Below are 18,334 nucleotides of genomic sequence, written 5' to 3'. Positions count from 1 at the left end.
CTGATGCCAAGGATTCTCCGGAGGCAACGCAGATGGAATGAATTGAGACGTCACTCTTGGCTGAAATACGTTGTCCAGGCCTCGCTGCCGTACAGCAAGGTACTGAGGACACAGGCTTGATACACTCGAACATTTGTCAGTGCGCCATTTTCCCCACACTCTCTTGGCCAGTCTGGACATAGCAGCGGACGCCTTTCCCATGCGCTTGTTGATTTCTGCATCGAGTGACAGGTTACTGATGATAGTTGATTTCTGCATCGAGTGACAGGTTACTGATGATAGTTGAGCCTAGGTAGGTGAACTCTTGAACTACTTCCAGAGCGTGGTCGCCGATATTGATGGATGGAGCATTTCTGACATCCTGTCCCATGATGTTCGTTTTCTTGAGGCTGATGGTTAGGCCAAATTCGTTGCAGGTAGCCGCAATCCTGTCAATGAGTCTCTGCAGACACTCTTCTGTGTGGGATGTTAATGCAGCATCGTCAGCAAAGAGGAGTTCCCTGATGAGGACCTTCCGTACTTTGGTCTTCGCTCTTTGACGGGCAAGGTTGAACAACCTGCCATCTGATCTTGTATGGAGGAAAATTCCTTCTTCTGAAGAACGCATGTGAGAGCAGCAGTGAGAAGATGATCCCAAATAGTGTAGGTGCGAGAACACAGCCCTGTTTCACACCACTCAAGATAGGAAAGGGGTCTGATGAGGCGCCACTATGCTGAATTGTGCCTTTCATATTGTCATGGAATGAGGTGATGATACTTAGTAGCTTTGGTGGACATCCGATCTTTGCTAGTAGTCTGAAGAGACCATGTCTGCTGACAAGGTCAAAGGTTTTGGTGAGATCAATGAAAGCAACGTAGAGGGGCATCTGTTGTTCACGGCAATACATGGATGCTATTGAAATAAGTAAGTATAAAGTAGATAGAGACCTTGGGCTCTTAGTGGACCAAACATTCAATTGGAGTAATTTTGACTTTGTGCAAAAGTGCAATTTGGGTGATAGCAGCCCATTGTTCCTTTCTCCCAATTTTTATTTTCAGTGAAAAATCAGGGAGATGTATAGCATACTATAAATTTGCTATCACCTGTTTCACACTATCACACAGTTAAAATTACCCCAATACAGAGTAGCAATCAATAAAAGCCAAGAAAGTGTTGAACTACATAATAGACAAACAACAGAATGGAAGGCAGATGAAGTCATGATCAAACTGTACAGTGCTGTGATACGACCACACACCTTGGGGCTGAATTTCATGTGCGGCGGGTAAAAAAAATGGTGGCCCGCCCATGCAGGCTGCACACCAAAGAGCCGCCGAAATATCAAGGCGGTGGCTCATTTAAGTAGCCGGGGTGGGCTGCACTTCCCACCCAGATCACGTGGAGGGGGTGAGTTATCCGTCCCTGGCAATGGCATCAACTGCCTGTGCACATGCGCTGACGTCATTTTTATAGGGCTGGTAGCCCTACCGGCTAATTTAAATATTTAAGGAGAAATTGAATGAAATTCAATTCATTTCTTTTGCCCCTCTCCCACCCTCAATAACAATTAAATTAATTATTCACCCTCCCCCAAAACACCTTTATCATGTGACCTCCCCCACCCAAACTTTAAACTACAACCCTTCCCACCATCCCCTACATCCATGATATTATTTTGACCCCGTTTCCACCCCCCCCCACCCCCACCACACTGTTAAACTTATCTCCTCTCCCCTCCCCACCAGTATTGTGCCTCGTTTCCCCAAACGGGGATCTAAAGGCACGAGAGTGCCGGCCACCGGGCCGAAGATCGCAGCAGGGCATCAAGATTAATGGTAAGTACATGCAAATCTATTAATTTACTTTATTTGCATATGGTGATTGTGCTCCTGTTGCCAAGCAGCGGGATGGGGCTGCCACGGTGCCTCACCGCCGCTGGGAGGATCGGGCCGGGCCCTGCCAGTGTCGAGGTCTGTAGTGGGCCTCATTTGGGATCATCTTCAGGAACCCACCCCCCGCCCGCCCACCATGGATCCCGATGTCGAGGGCTCCTTAAAATCCAGCCCAATAGGACTGATATCAGGGCATTCTTCACACAGCATGAGGTCAACACTTCAAATGGAATTCCCAATGGAATGGTGCAAGTGAAAACCCTGGATGCATCTCAGAAACAATTAAATATGGCAGTGAGGGGGAATTGTAGGATCGGTCTGTTGGATGAATTAATAAGGGCAGATTGATCTTCCTCATCCATAATTGTGATCTTGTACAAAATGCAGTGGATCTTTGGTTAAATCAATAACTTAAGACTGCGTACGCCTCAAACTGACAATTATACACTCGCAAGTATTAAATATTTCTAACAACAGGATTTGAGATTGACTAAATGTTGTCATATATTAGAATGTATTTCATTACTACCCATTAATTGAATGGGGTGGACAGTAGTCTTGGGTGAGAGGTTTTAAAACAAATATATTTTCTCCTTGGTATGACACAGCACAGTCTATAGGATGCAGGATATGAAGACTTATAAAAATGAAAAGAGCCTTTTATTTACTTTTATATAATCTAGCTAATAGGCATAATAAAATAATTACCAACACCATTTAATGCAGGTTGAGAGGGTTTGTAATGCATTGAACCAATGAGATAAAAGCATGTTTCTCTTTACTGCATTCAGAATAGAAGAATATAAACACTGTTTCGGAACTAATACTAAATAATGGGTAATTTTTAGGGGTGGAGCACTTTTGTGGTAAATTTACTGAATCACAGAATAATATCCATAGTAGTTCATGTTTCACAAATCAACTATTTCAACCAATTCAAGATGATTTTTATTGCTGTAAATTTTCATCGTCACTGTCAGACAGTAGTCTTTCAGGGCCTTTTATTGGATTAGCCTGATTTTCATTAAAAAAATTTCAGGCTCTGTAAAGGGCAGGTGATCTGTTCCACCAGAATACTGCCCGGACAGTGAATATTAAAAGTCTTCAATGTATCGGAAAGATGGATAATCCACAAAAACACCAACCCATTCAAAACAGCAGTTTCTAAGTGTAAAGCATGACTATTACAGCTTACTGTCTGAATATTTGACAAATTTTGCCTTATTTTTCTCATCTTACAGCATCTTTAAAAAAACTCAAGAGTAACATCACAGGACAGCAGGTAGGTGATTGGTTAGTATTACCATTGTCTTTTATTTTCCTCTCTAAGTTAGGGCAGTGGGTTAAACTAAGCAATTTAGTTAGTAGTCTAATAAACATATGCATGGCAAGGCACCTCAGTCCTGTGAAATGTACATCCTGTGCCATGTGGTAACTCCAGGACACTTCTCATGCCCGGACAACTGCATGTGCAGGAAGTGTCGTCAGTTGGAGGAGCTAGAGGTCTCGGTTTTGGAGCTTGAGCAGCAGCTGGTGACACTGCAGTACATCCCTGATGCTGAGAGCTACATGGATTGCAATTTCCAGGAGGTGGTTATCCCACAGCCTAAAAGTGTGCAGGCAGAGAGGGAATGGATGACTGCCAGACAGTCAAGGAAGACCAGGCAGGTAGTGCAGGAATCCCCTGAGTGCATCTTGCTCACTAACCAGTATTCAGTTCTGAATACTTGGTGAGTGTTAATTGTGTCTCAATTGTTTAACTATATGCAGGAGGAGGGTGTTAACTGGGGGTCTTACTTGAGCATTTATAAGGAGATTCTTACTGAGACTGGTGGAGTGTTTGAGTGAGGAGTTACATATTTGTAATCCTTTTACTCTGTACAATAAATGTGAAACAGAGTAAAGATAGGCTCCAGCATTATCCTTACACAACGAGATTACTGGAATTTAACATGGTAGCAGAGGATGGTTACCTAAAGCTGCAGGATGGAAACCAGGATTTTTTTTTAACATAGGAAACTAAAATCTCACTGGCCATTGTGGAAAAATATGGCAGAAAGCAGGTATAAATTGTCAGGGTATGATTACCCTCTGACATTCTCTGAGTCTGAACCATATGACCAGTGGAAGAATGAAGTAGATATGTGGACATAGGTTATGTCCCTACCAAAGAGGAAACAAGGTATGGCCTTAGCATTGTCACTTCCTACCAAAAGTAAAATCAGAAGTAAAGTGTTTTGTGAACTGGATGCTCGTCAGTTGGATACTGATGAAGGGTCGGATCTTCTGTTAGAATTCTTGGATGAAATTTACAAGAAAGATGACCTATTGAATGCATATAAGGCATGGTCAGTCTTTGATAGATTTCAGAAAACAGATGGTTATTCAGTGGAGGAATATATCGTGAATTTTAACAGACTATAGAAGATTGAGGAAATTTAATTTAGAGATCCCTGGTTCAGTGCTAGCATTTAAACTGCTAGATTGTACTAGGGTGTCGCATATGGACAGGCTGTTGGCTCTAACTGGGGTTTGGTTCTTGGACAAAGACTTCCTGTTAGATCCGATGTCAGCTGCCTTAAAGAAATTCCAGGGGAAACAGTCATTTCCTGCAGCCCTGATAGAACAAACAGGGCAGTCGGTGGTGACACAAAGAATGGAGGACTTGATGTTTACTGGGTTTCAAAATGGTCTAGATACTGGAAGCAGGCATAAGTACAATGGAAGAGTTAAAGACAAGAGGAATGAGGATGAAAGCATCTTTAGCAGGTCTGACTATTACAGTGGAAGACTGATTGCTGTTTCAATTCTTAGGTGAATGAATCCTAGGAATGCCCAAGGAACAGTTAATAGGTGCTTCAGGTATGACTCAAAGTATCATTATGCAATGAACTGCCCAAAGTGGAGGGGCAGAGTACTCGAAATAGCACATGACCCATAATTCTTGGGCAGAAGAGGAAGATACTGATGAATCTGAATGAATTGTACTAGTCACAAGGAGTTTTAGTCCTGTGATGAATGTATTCATTGCCGATTCATTCAATTGTGCTGTATTAGATAATGCTTGCACATAGACAGTATGTGGAACAGAGTGGTTACAATGTTATCTGAATTCACTCAGTAGTGAGGGCCAACGCAAGGTTAAAGAGTATAAAAGTACTACCAGCTTTAGATTTGGTGATGACAACACATTGAAGTCACTGAGGAGAGTAGTAATCCCATGTAAAATAGCTGGAGTAAGCCACTTTACCAGTACTGATGTAGTCTCTAGTGAGATAACTTTACTGTTGAGTAAACTTTCAATGATAAAGGCATAAATGAAAGATGATATGGAGCATGATAAAGCAATTGTTTTTGGAAAGTCAGTGAATTTGCAGTTTACCCAGCCAGGGCATTATTGTATCCCCTAAACAAAACCATATGTTTCTGGTCAGAGTGTTAGAGAAGTATTAATGGCATCAGATGATAAGAATGAGAGAGATAAAAAGCAAATTGTCTTAAGGTTACACAGACAATTTGCTCACCCTTCTTGTCAAAGATTTAAAAACCCTGCTAAAGGATGCAAGTGTGATTGATGAAGAGTATATGAGGATAATAGAAGAGTTTAGCGAAAAATGTGAAATCTGTCAAAGGTATCGGAGGATGCCATCACATCCTACTGTTGGCCTTCCATTGGCACGTGACTTTAACAAGATAGTTGCCATGGATTTAAAGGTAATGGGACAGAGACAAGAATATTTTCATTCTACACATTATAGACCTAGCAACTAGATTTAGTCTTTCTACAATAATAAATAGCAAGGACAAAAGGGTGATTATAGATAAAATCAAGGAGAAATGGATAGGAACTGGACTTGGGGCACCAGCTAAGTTTCGGACTGATGATGGAGGGGAATTTGCCAATGACAAGTTCAGAGACATGTGTGAAAACATGAACATTATGGTTATGAATACTACAGCTGAAAGTCCTTTTAGCAATGGGCTCTGTGAAAGGAATCACACAGGGATTGATGAAATGCTGCATAAAATCTTAGCTGACTAACCAAACTGCAAGTTGACAACTGCCCTGGCATGGGTGGTTCATGCAAAGAATTCACTTCAGACGGTCGGGGCATATAGTCCCTATCAATTGGTCTATGCGCAGAATCCCAAATTGCCTTCTGTACTGTGTGACAGTCCTCCTGCTCTAGAAGGTACTATTAGTTCAAATTTCTTCTGCATATTTAAATGCTTTACAGGCAGGGAGATGGGCCTTCATCAAGGCTGAGGTCTCTGAGAAAATTCGGTGAGCTCTCAGGCATCGTATAAGGCCATCTGAGGAAGAATTTAATTCAGGAGCTTTGGTGTGTAATAAAAGAGAGGGCCATAGGGAATGAAAGCGCCCTGGTAAGGTAATAGGTTGTGATGGTAAGACCGTAGTTATCAAGCATGGAAATCAAACTGTTAAGGTTCATTCCTCATGATTAATCAGGGTTGATTACAAAATCTCAGAATCCGAGCAGCTGATTGAAGGAAACGAGGAACCTTGTACCTCAAACGATCATGTGTTTTGTGATGAAGGTCCTGTGGAACAGAATGAGGTAGATCCAAGGGTAGGATAGTAATGTGAGGGATCATGACACTCAAGAAAGAGCTATTGCATCCAAAGGACAATTGCTCAGAGTAGGTACTCAGTTAACATATATTCCAGAGGGGTCTTATAAATGGAGGGATGCAACAATTGTAGGACATGCAGGAAAATCTACTGGCAAGTTTAAATATTGGTTGAATGTTCAAGATGATGGCCAAAAAGCAAGGTCCATGGACTGGCAGAATTGGGTGAAAGAGCAGAGAGTAAGAAAGCACAGGGCAAGTTCTAACAGTGGGTCTGGAAGTGACTCTTGTGTCAGGAAACGATCCAGTACTGGAGAAAGAGCCTCTGATAGCGTGCGAGGGAGATCTTATAGCAGTAGTCTTGAAAGACATCACAGTGCTATTAGAGGCCGTAGTTTGAACAGATTCCACAACGGAATGAAGGCTAGAGAGCAGTCTTGGAATAGAACTAGAAGCAGAAGTCCTCATGACCACAAAGTTTTAGTGGCTGCCAATAAATTTGAGGATAAACTAAGAGAAGCAAAACACAAGGAATTAGAGAGTTGGAGAGAGTTTGGTGTTTATTCTGAGGTACCAGATAGGGGACAGCAAGCCTCGTCACATGGATGGATTTGTACTGAAAACGTCTTTCCCGATGGGACTTATAAGGATAAATCGCGGCTAGTTGTGATGGGTTTTGAAGAGTGACTGGGTGATAGTGATGTTCGAGTTGACTTTCCCACAGCTGGAATTGTAAACTATGGAAACTGAACAAATGTGTCTATAGCCTTAATGATGCTTCCAGAGTGTGGTATTTCTCAGTTTTGACCATTTTCCAATTCTCTCTGGCTACAGGTGTGCTGCTGGAGGACTGATAACATTGTACTGTTGTTTAAAAGGGGAGGAAGGGATAGCCTGAGTAATTACAGGCCAGTCAGCTTAACCTTGGTGTGAGAAAAATTCTGAGGGACAGTACAAATCATCACTTAGAAAGACACAGATTAATTAAGGCCAGTCAGCATAGATTTGTTAAGGGAAGGTGGTGCCTGACTGACTTGATTGAATGTGAGGTGGTAACAAGGAAGGTCAATGAGGGTAGTTTACATCAATTTTAGCTAAAAGCCCATATGATCTAAGAGAAAGTGACAAGTTGGATTCTAAGTTAGCTCAATGGCAGGAAACAAATTATATTTGTAGGACTGGAAGGCTGTTTCCTAAGGGGTTCTACAGGGCATATATCAATGATTTAGACTGAAATGTAGCTTGCAGATGATACAAAAATTGGCTGTGTGGTTGACAGCGAGGAAGAAAGCCATTGACGGCTGAAAGAGTCATCAATGGACTGGCCAAGTAGGCAGAAAAGTGGCAAGTGGAGTTCAATCCAGAGAAATGTGAGGTAATGCATTTGGGGAGGACAAACAAGGCAAGGGAATACACAATAAATGGTAGGATACTGAGAAAGTTTGAGGAACGGAGGGACCTTGGGGTGCATGTCCACAGATCCCCGAAGGTAACAGGACAGATAGATAAGCTGGTTAAGAAGGCATAGTTTCCTTTATTACCAAGGCATTGAATAAAAGAGCGAGAGATTATGCTACAACTTGATATAAAACACTAGATAGGCCACAACTGGAGTATTACATACAGTTCTGGTATCCATTATAGGAAAGATATGATCGGGTTACAGGGGAAATATACATGGATGTTTATAGGATTGGAGAATTTTAGCTTTGAAGAAAGATTGGATAAGCTGGGGTTGTTTCTTTGGAACTGAAACAGAGGAGGTTGAGGGGAGATTTAATTGCGGGGCAAAAAATTGAGGGGCTGTCATGCAGGCCCCTACCTGCCAAGAATGAGGCAGACATTATTTTGTCACATGAACATTAAAACTTAAAATTGTTGTGAGGAAAAGAGGGCCTATCACAAGGAATTGCCAGGCCCCTCACTGGAAAAACCATTTTTGCATTCTAGCAGACAGTGTTGGAACAAAAGAACCAGTCCCTGCTTCCCCAATACACGTCAGACCAGTTTAGTCACATGACTAACTGGCGGTTGGAGTTTTTTGAATTTGAGCTTGCCACAGAGTTTTAAAACTCAAAGCTGTTTGCTCCTGGATGAGAACATCTCTCTCCTGTCTGTTGCCATCTATTTCTTGCAGAACTGAAGACCCATTGCAGACACATGAACCCCAAGACAGAAAAGTCTCCTATGGTGAACAAGGTTTAAGAAGAATACTGGGCTCCAACAAAAAGCAAGACTACCTACAAAAGGACTACAGTGAACTCGAAGCACAGTAACAAGAAAATCTCCTGATATTGCCTCAAAATCTCTTGACTTTATTTTTTCTTCTCTTTTCTGTCTCTGTTTGGATGTGCGTATCGCATATGCATGCTAGCGTGGGGCGCGGAGTGTATCCGAAGGCGTTAACCGAATTTGAGTTTAAGTTTTAATAAATTTCACTTTTCTTCTTTAAACCTAAGAAAGCTGTTTATGCTAATTTCCTGGCCTTATAATTGGAAAGTGAACAAGGATTCACCAATGGGGAGCTCAAAACACAGTGTTTAAAAATTAAAACCCTATTACAATAAGACCAAGTGAAGGCTAAAAAGGGATCCCTAGACACCTTTCTCACCTGGTCGTAACAGGGGCCTAAATTGAGTGGATAAAAAACACCTATTTCTCTTAGCAATGAGGTCAATAACTACTGGTATAGATTTAAAGTGATTGGTAGAAGGGTTAGAGGCGAGTTGAGAAATCTTTTCATGCAGAGGATGGTGGGGGTGTGGAATTCACTGCCTGAAAGGGTGGTAGAGGAAGGAACCTTCATTGTATTTAAAAAAAAAATTTGTATATGCACTTGAAATACCATAACTTACAAGGCTACAAACCAAGAGTGGAATTAAGCTAGATAGCTCTCTTTGGCTGGTACAGACACAATGGACCCCTTCTTTGCTGTAGGTTTTCTATGTTTTAGGGTGTAGAACCATGTATAACTTTTGAGTGTTTTGACCTGCAAGCTGTCCACAATCACAGTCAATGTAGTTCTATAATTGTCCAATAAGTATATGGGAGCTGTTCCATCTAATGCCCACTAGCAAAAATCATGTAAATAAGTGGACCTTGGGACTCAAACTCAAATTTCTGGTTTAGAGGTTAATTCTCGCCACTTTCAAATTTTGATTTCTGAGCTATCCTTTGAACCTTAACATTAGTAAAACGTAAACTAGGTGGTGAAGGATATTAACTGTAGGATACAGGTTTGTGCCTCTTTCCCATGCTAACAATGCACATTAGTGTTAGACCATAGGCTTACATGGTTGTTAAATTTCCTAATTCAAAGAATATTCAGTCAGCTCGTCTAACATAATGGCAAATTTCAGCATCAGTCTCATTATATAGAGTTAACACCTAACTTCTTGAAGGTTTGGGTAATCATGTAACAACATCTGGAATACAGATGTTTTGCTCTACAAAATCATTAAATGTTTGTAAAGGACCTATTCAATTCAAATGTATTTGTACATGGTTATCAACTGTTTAAGAGAGAGAGAAGATAAGAGAAGAATGTTCACTTTTTTTTTGAGCAAAACAATGGCATCTACCATTTATTTCTTACAGTTGTTAGTCTCTGGCTACATAGTTCCTCAGACATTTTTTGGAAATATGGCTGCCCATAACATTTTTGTGAAATAACGTAAATGCGCAAAATGAACAATAGAATGATACGGGACCTGTAAAAGACTGTAGAATTGTACAGCAATTAACTACTAAAATGATAAACTGTATCTGAGTTACTTGACATTTTAGCAATCAGCTGAATGGGAGACCAAATCTTGCAACCTGCAGAGTGCTGAGAGTATGTTGACCTTTTCTGTCTGTAAAGGCCTCATTTATGCACCAGAAAGATCAGCTTATATTCTCGGAACATGTCTCTTGGGAAAAGGATGCATTAAAAAAGATAAGTGCTGGGAGGTAGTTAATAAACATACCTTACTGTTTGTCACCTAAAATGCAAATCATGTGCTTAAAAGATGTATTTGTAAAAAGATAAAAGCGAGAAAATAGATGCTTTAATAAATCTGCAAGCAAAGCAACTCACTGTTTCTGCATCGTGATCAGGTACATTAAGGAATGTCCACTTCTTGTCAGAGCTTGACTGGCAATTCTTTATAGGACATGGCAATAATTGAAGAAAATACAAAGTAATTGCACAGTGATAGTGAGAACACAGTATCACAGTTGAAGGAAGCACACCACTGAAAGCATTTGCACACAGGCAAGATTTCCAACATTGACACATTTGAAAGAGCTGTTTGAAACAAAAATAATTCACATACACATATCTTGTGTATTTAGAACTTGCACATAAGCAGAAGAATAAAGGCATATTTTCTTGTGTAAATGGAATAGTATCACTCAGACTTTCTGGTTACTCATTTGTTAGCAACTCTGGCAACAGTATATTTTTACAAAAATATTTCTCTTTCTCTCCATCTTCAGCATGGTTGTTCTCTCATAAGCAACTTCATTCAGCTGAGAAAGATGACAAAACCCTCCTGGTCAGTAGACCCACTGGTACTTTGTGCCAACAGTGGATACACTTAAGTTAGGTGGATGGATGAACTGCTTGCATCCCTTTCTAATGTGAAATATTTGTTTTTAAACATACGTTATGTAACAATTCATTTGAAAAATGCAACAATTTCCTCTAACAAACAAATTTTAACTTGCTATCTTATTTGTATGATAGAATGGCAGCATCTGAAAGAGGCTATAACATCTTGCTAAAATGTCTTTTGAAATAAAAGTGACCTAATCTCACCTAGATTCCAACTCGAAACAGTTCAAACATGTAATTACTAACATTATCATAAGCTCCATGATGCCTGTCATATTGAATCATTGAACTTACCCTGCGCAGCGTCAAAAACACTTTCATCACAATATGCCTCTTCAACAGTATTCCCATTGTCCTATTACTTGCACTAATCTACAGTGTAATTACTGTATATTCAAGGAAAAATGACACCCTTAGATGTCATTTTTGTTACATTTATTTATCACAATGTTTCTCAGGATCTTTAATGCAAACTGACTGCTTTCACAATTCGTTTGAATAATCATTACTATATTTGTGCAGTGAGGACTCTGCTTCTCAGTGTGCTTCTGCCAAAACACAAGACTAAGAAACTTCAGGTAATTGTTTTGCATACTTCTGCCCTTTATTATAATCTTTTACTTTTGAATGTTTATATTTTCTTAAAATGTATTTTTGCTGCTTTTTAGATTTGTTGTCTGCCATTTTCATAGTTGGTTCCTGTTCAAAACACTTTGGGTACCAGATCCTGGCATATATTTAGAATTCAGTATAATATTTGTTAATTATAATTTAGCATTACAACTCTCAGAATAATATTGCTGTAAGGTTCAGGAATCTGTGTACTGAAGACCTCAGTACTTGACTTACTTAGCTCATCAACGTAAAGGATGCTAGGGCTGGAGATTATAAACCCATTTCAGGCACCAAAGTATCAATATCAAAAATTTCTAGATCCATCGTAATGCAGTTAGATGCAGAATAAATAATCTTCTGCTCTGCCTCAACCTAAGATGACCACCCCCTACTGCACTAGTGCAACGTTTTCCCCCCATTTATTTAACACAATTTCATGTGGCCTCTCTCTGGGGGAAATTGCCAACCAGTGCCAAATCAGGGATACTTTTGTACTGGACTAGGAATTGGTTTTCAACTGTCCAAACCCATTTTACACAGTATTAACAGGTAGCGTTCAGAGGATACTTTCACTTCATTTGAACTTCATTCTAGAGGTGAAAAGACACTGTCTAAACCATTTCTCCATTTAATTTACTGTTCACCACATCAATACTTTAAAGCAGTAATAATGCTAAAGTTCCAGGAAGTACACTAAATGCTACATTAAAGTTTTCTCATTAAAGACAAACATAGATGAACAGTAACTATTCATGTCAATTTAGTGATATTCCAAACTTACCACAGATAATCCACTTCCCAGACTGCTTCTTCCACTGCTTGGACGATACATCGAGACCAAGTCATCAATATCTTCTTCTTCTTCCTCTTCCTCAAGGTACTCCTAAAAGCCACATAGCATCACAGTGATTATAGGGGAATTGTATTGATATTTGTAAACCGCTGTTTATGCAAAAAATTGCTTGGGTTTAAGCTTTTGTTATTTAACATTTTGTTGTATACCATAAACACAGGAATGTACAAGACCAGAAAAAAAAATGCGAGCCATATTGGAAAAAAATACGATACCTTTACTTCATTCCTTACATTGCAATAGAGAAAAGTTCAGTGCAGTACTTTGGATACACCATATTTAGGTAAAATGTTGCTGCTGCTGCTTTAAACAGAGGCTAGAGCCACCTTAGCTAGAACTATGCAGGATAGAGTAGCCAAGTACACAGCAGGAGGTCATTTTGCTATTTCTTTTTCACTATAAACTCAAATATCAACTACTTAATGGACACATTTTTATAAGACACACTATCCTTCGAAAAATATTTATTCATGTTGTTGTATCACCCTCTACATGTAGTTCAAAGTTTAAAAAAATACATCGTTATTTTATTCCAGATACTAAGAAACTAGGCCATAGCCCCGAACTGCCACAGCACATATTTAACACAAAATCTGAGTCATTGGTTAACTAGCCAGAAGTTATTTTATGCTTACTTTAAAAAGTATTAAATTGTTCCAATATCTTACTGTACTACCATCTTCAGATAATGAAGTCATTATACACAAATACAAAATAATTAATAACTTTGCAATAACTATAGTTAATTGAATTCATCCAGCATCTGTGGAAGTTTATGTTATTAGAAATTGCATTTAAGAATATTAAAAAAAAATTGTAGCCCATGAATACACGATGTATTTAACTGACCGTGGCTTCATTAAGACTTCCAGGTACAGATTTACTCCTGAGGCTAATGGAATCTTCATTCCCTGATGTAAAAGATCCACTCAGGTCCAACTCAGATCTACTGCGATCTGTACCAAAGAAACATAATATTATGGGCCAGAACAACAGATTATAGGCTGCCTTCGACAAAGATGTACTGAAAGTCTAAATCATCATTGTATTATGACCAGGTGAGAAAGGGGTCTAGGATTCCCTCTCCACCTTTACCTGGTCTTACCATAACTAGGTTTAATTTTAAACACACTTTTTTTTTTAGCTCCCCCTTAGTGAATCCTTGCTCACTAACTTCAAATTATAAGGCAAAGAAACTAGCCAAACAGGTTTTCTTAGGTTTAACAAAAAAAAGGTTGAACTTCATTAAACTTAAACTCAAATTCAGTTAACGCTTACGGATTATGCCCACGCTAGCTTACATACGCAATACACGTGCAGATAGAGACAAAAAAGAGAAGAAATAATAAAGTGCAAAAGTTTGAGGAAATATCTGAAAATGGTTTTGGTTACTGTTCTTAGAGATTGCTGTAAAGTCCTTGATTGTAGGTAGGTCTTGCTTGTTGTTGGGGCCCAGTATTCTTCTTAAACCTTGTTCGATGTAGGAGACTTTTCTCTCTTGCGGTTCATGTGCCCTCAGTGGGTCCAGAGGCTTGTGAGAAAGAGATGGGAGCAGATAGGAGAGGTCTTCGCACTCCAGGAGCAAACAGTCTTTTCTCGTTCAAACTCTTTGTACAATTCAGAAAAACCAAGGTTGCCAAGCAGGTTAGTCATGTGACTAACTGGTCTTACTATGTTTGTGGATTCTTCTGTCTTAGCCGACCGTGGAATGTCTCTTCTTACACACAATACCTGGTGCTCAAAGTCCATTGTGGGCTAAATTGGAGCAGGGAAATAGCCCCTTTGTCCCTCCAAGCACTGTCTGTTAGTATGCAAAAATGTTTTTCCAGCAAAGCGTCTGGTGCTTTTTTTTAAACAAGTCCTTTCTTCACTCCAGTAACAGTTTAAAATCAATGTTCATATGACTAAATTAATATGCCTCATTCTTGGCAGGTGGGGGCCTGCATGACAATTGCCTTGACTGGCTAGAGTATGCTCTAGAGCAGGGTTGTCCAGCATATGGCCCGCAGGACAGGATCCAGCCCGCCAAAGGTCACCATCTGGCCCACAGGTGTAAACTGTACCTGGGGCCGTTTCTCATCTTTGCCAGGGCTTTGTGATCGGAGATGGAAAATTCCCGTTTGTCGTCTTCTTGCCAAGTGGCCTTTTTAAAAACATCGTGCTGAGTTTCACAGCTGACAGCTGCTGAAGCAGGAACGCGCCTCCCAACTTTGATAAATTCAGGGTTTTCTGACTTTTTAAAAAATTCGCTGGAAAATCCCGAATCTGTTCGATTTTGGGAATAAGTTCCTGCTTCAGGAGTTGTCAGCTGTGAAACTTAGCACGATGATTTTAAATAAACCACGAAGCTGCTGTGTTGAGTGCTCCTGCTCAGTGCAACTATCAGAGAGAGAGAGAGAGAAAGAACAACACAGACAGCAAGGGCAACATGGTGGGGGTGGGGTGTAACAACACCGAGCAAGGACGACACGGGGGGGTGGAACAACACAGCAAAGGTGACACGGGGAAAGGGAGAGACAGAGACTGAAAGAGATCAAGATCATTCCTGACAGATGGATATTTATCCAGAATACTCTGCATCGCTACATCAATATGTGGGCAGAGACTGACTACTTACGCAAGCAAAAATAATGCCAGGTATGTCACTAAATCAGTTTTTAATTTAGTGACGAGAAAATAAGTCAATAAATTAGTCTTTTCATTTAAAGCTTCTTCACAAAAATGCACATTTGTTGTTTTCATTAAGATAAAGTTTTAATGCCTTTATCTTTCAAAATTTGCTCACCAGCCCCTCGGGCCAAGCAAAAATCATAATGTGGCCCTCCGCCCGAAAAGGTTGGCCAACCCTGCCCTCGAGTATGAAATCACCATGTTGATGTTGCCCGTTTCATGACTTTTCTCTCTCACTGATTAAATCACAACAGCCAAGTAAAGTTACTGTGCCAGGTGGCGTTCACATTTAACAGAGTACCATGTCAAGGAAAATTTGAGGATGGGATTGAAGAGAAAGGATTTATTAGCTGAACTATATAGAAACATAGAAAATAGGAGCAGGAGTAGGCCATTCGGCCCTTAGAGCCTGCTCCGCCATTCTTTATGATCATGGCTGATCGTCCAACTCAGTAACCTGTTCCTGCTTTCCCCCCATACCCTCTGATCCCTTTAGACCTAAGAGCTATATCTAACTCCTTCTTGAAAACATACAATGTTTTGGCCTCAACTGCTTTCTGTGGTAATGAATTCCACAGGCTCGCAACTCTCTGGGTGAAGAAATTTCTCCTCATCTCAGTCCTGAAAGGTTTACCCCGTATCCTTAGACTATGACCCCTCGTTCTGGACTCCCCCATCGGGAACATCCTTCCTGCATCTAACCTGTCAAATCCTGTTAGAATTTTATAGATTTCTAGGAGATTCCCCCCTCACTCTTCTGAACTCCAGCAAATATAATCCCAACCGACTCAATCTCACCTCATACATCAGTCCCACCATCCCAGGAATCAGTTTGGCAAACCTTCGCTGCACTCCCTCAATAGCAAGAACATCCTTCCTCTGATAAGGAGACCAAAACTGCACACAATATTCCAGGTGAGGCCTCAATTCCCTTTCGTATAATTGCAGCAAGCCACCCCTGTTCCTCTACTCGAATCCTCTCGCTACGAAGGCCAATATACCATTTGCCTTTTGTACCGCTTGTTGGACCTGCATGCTTACCTTCAGCGACTGGTGTATGAGAACACCCAGGTCTCGCTGCATATTCCCCACTCTGTTTATAGCCGTTCAGATAATAATCTGCCTTCCTGTTTTTGCTACCAGAGTGGATAACCTCACATTTATCCACATTATGCTGCATCTGCATTAGCCCACTCAACTTGTCCAAATCACTCTGAAGCCTCTGTGCATCCTCCTCACAACTCACCTCCCACCCAGTTTTGTGTCATCTGCAAATTTGAAGATATTACATTTAGTTCCCTCATCTAAATCATTAATATATATTGTGAATAGCTGGGGTCCTAGCACCGATCCCTGTGGTACACCACTAGTCACTGCCTGCCATTTGGAAAAATAAACATTTATCCCTACTCTGTTTCCTGTCTGCCAACCAATTTTCTATCCATCGCAATACACTACCGCCAATCCCATGCGCAATTTTACACGCTAATCTCTTATGTGGGACTTTGTCGAAACTCTTCTGAAAGTCCAAATAAACCACATCCACTGGCTCCTCCTCATCAACTCTACTAGTTACATCCTGGAAGAATTCTAGTAGATTTGTCAAGCATGATTTCCCTTTCGTAAGTCCATGCTGACTTTGTCCGATTCTACCACTGTTCTCTAAGTGCTCGGCTATAAAATCTTTGATCATGGACTCTAGAATTTTCCCCACTACTCTATAATTCCCTGCTTTCTCTCTACCTCCCTTTTTAAATAGTGGGGTTACATTAGCTACCCTCCTATCTGTAGGAACTGTTCCAGAGTCTATAGAATCTTGGAAGATGACCACCAATGCATCTACTATTTCTAGGGCCACTTCCTTAAGTACTCTGGGATGCATACCGTAAGACCCTGGGGATTTATCGGTCTTCAATCCCATCAATTTCCCCAACACCATTTCTCTACTAATACTGATTTCCTTCAGTTCCTCTCTCTCACTAAGCCCTGTGTTCCCCAACATTTCTGGTATGATATTTGTGTCCTCCTTTGTGAAGACAGAACCAAAGTATGCATTTAGTTGGTCAGCCATTTATTTGTTCCCCATAATAAAGTCCCCTGTTTCTGACAGTAAGGGACCTACATTTGTCTTCACCAATCTTTTTCTCTTCACATACCTATAGAAACCTTTACAGTCAGTTTTAATGTTCCCCGCAAGCTTGCTCTCGTACTCTTATTTTCCCCTTCTTAATCAATCCCTTGGTCCTCCTTTGCTGAATTCTATAATATAATGGAATATTGATATCTGTGAGGGAATTGTTGCTAATCACTTGCTTTCTGAGCGAGGAAAATTATACACGTGTGGTACTGAGCTATTTCTTCTGCACATGTGCCAAAACATTGTATAAAACATAATAATGCAATTCTCCTACACAATGAGTTCAGCTAGAGCAGAAGAGCTGTTTAAGAATCTGCTATGTGCCCATTCTGAATTGGGCTAATTGACATTCAGGTGTATGTCAGGCCCTGAATCTTTCTCAGACAAAGCCTTTTAACCACGTTTGATTAAGTAGATTACTTCAATAGACTTCTAAGGCAAAGACAAGTTCTTTTTCTGTGGAGTGCAAGATTAACCACCATCCTACCAAGCCAAGGTTGTTACATTTCTCTCAAAAACTAAAGAGTGTTGATATTGGAAGACTTTAGTGTGGTTGGGGAGAGTTTAAACTAAATTGGCAGGGGGATGCACACCAGCATATAGACGTAGAAAAGAGGAATTAAGTGCATAATGTGAGTGTTAGACAGTACTAGAAAAGGGAATAGTTCTGTATTAAATGGGAACAGACTAAGAAGGACTACAAGGAACACAAAGACAGGATTACAATGCATGTGTGTAAAGTATGGTGAATAAGGTTGGTGAGCTACAAGCCTAAATAGCAGTGTGCGAATATGATGCAGTTGGAATAATAGAAACATGGCTTAAAAATGGTGCGAACTGGGCACTTAATATACAAGGATATAAAGTGTTTTGAAAAGATAGAGAAGGAAAAAAGGGAGTTGGGGTGGCAGTCCTGATTAGGGAAGACATTGCAGTGCTGGAAAGGGAGGATGTCCTTGAAGGGGCAAGGACAAAATCTATTTGGTTAGAGTTGAGA

At 40.4% G+C, this 18,334-nt stretch overlaps 1 protein-coding gene across 8 annotated transcripts in view; it reads right to left on the bottom strand.

Moving 5' to 3' along the window:
* sytl5 (synaptotagmin-like 5) overlaps positions 1 to 18,334 on the bottom strand; it is a 347,258-nt gene that overhangs the window by 22,489 nt on the left and 306,435 nt on the right. For 7 of the 8 annotated variants that reach the window (XM_068040626.1, XM_068040631.1, XM_068040625.1 and 4 more), the window contains 3 exons: positions 13,380 to 13,486; positions 12,459 to 12,560; positions 10,544 to 10,609 (listed from right to left, as the gene is read on the bottom strand). In XM_068040626.1, coding sequence (XP_067896727.1) covers positions 10,544 to 10,609; positions 12,459 to 12,560; positions 13,380 to 13,486 — 275 coding nt within the window. The remainder of the gene's footprint in view (positions 1 to 10,543; positions 10,610 to 12,458; positions 12,561 to 13,379; positions 13,487 to 18,334) is intronic. The other variant, XM_068040632.1, reaches the window with a different exon arrangement.

Source organism: Heterodontus francisci, chromosome 10 (assembly GCF_036365525.1).
Source record: "Heterodontus francisci isolate sHetFra1 chromosome 10, sHetFra1.hap1, whole genome shotgun sequence".
Lineage (NCBI taxonomy): Eukaryota > Metazoa > Chordata > Chondrichthyes > Heterodontiformes > Heterodontidae > Heterodontus > Heterodontus francisci.
This window is presented reverse-complemented; position numbering and strand designations above follow the sequence as displayed.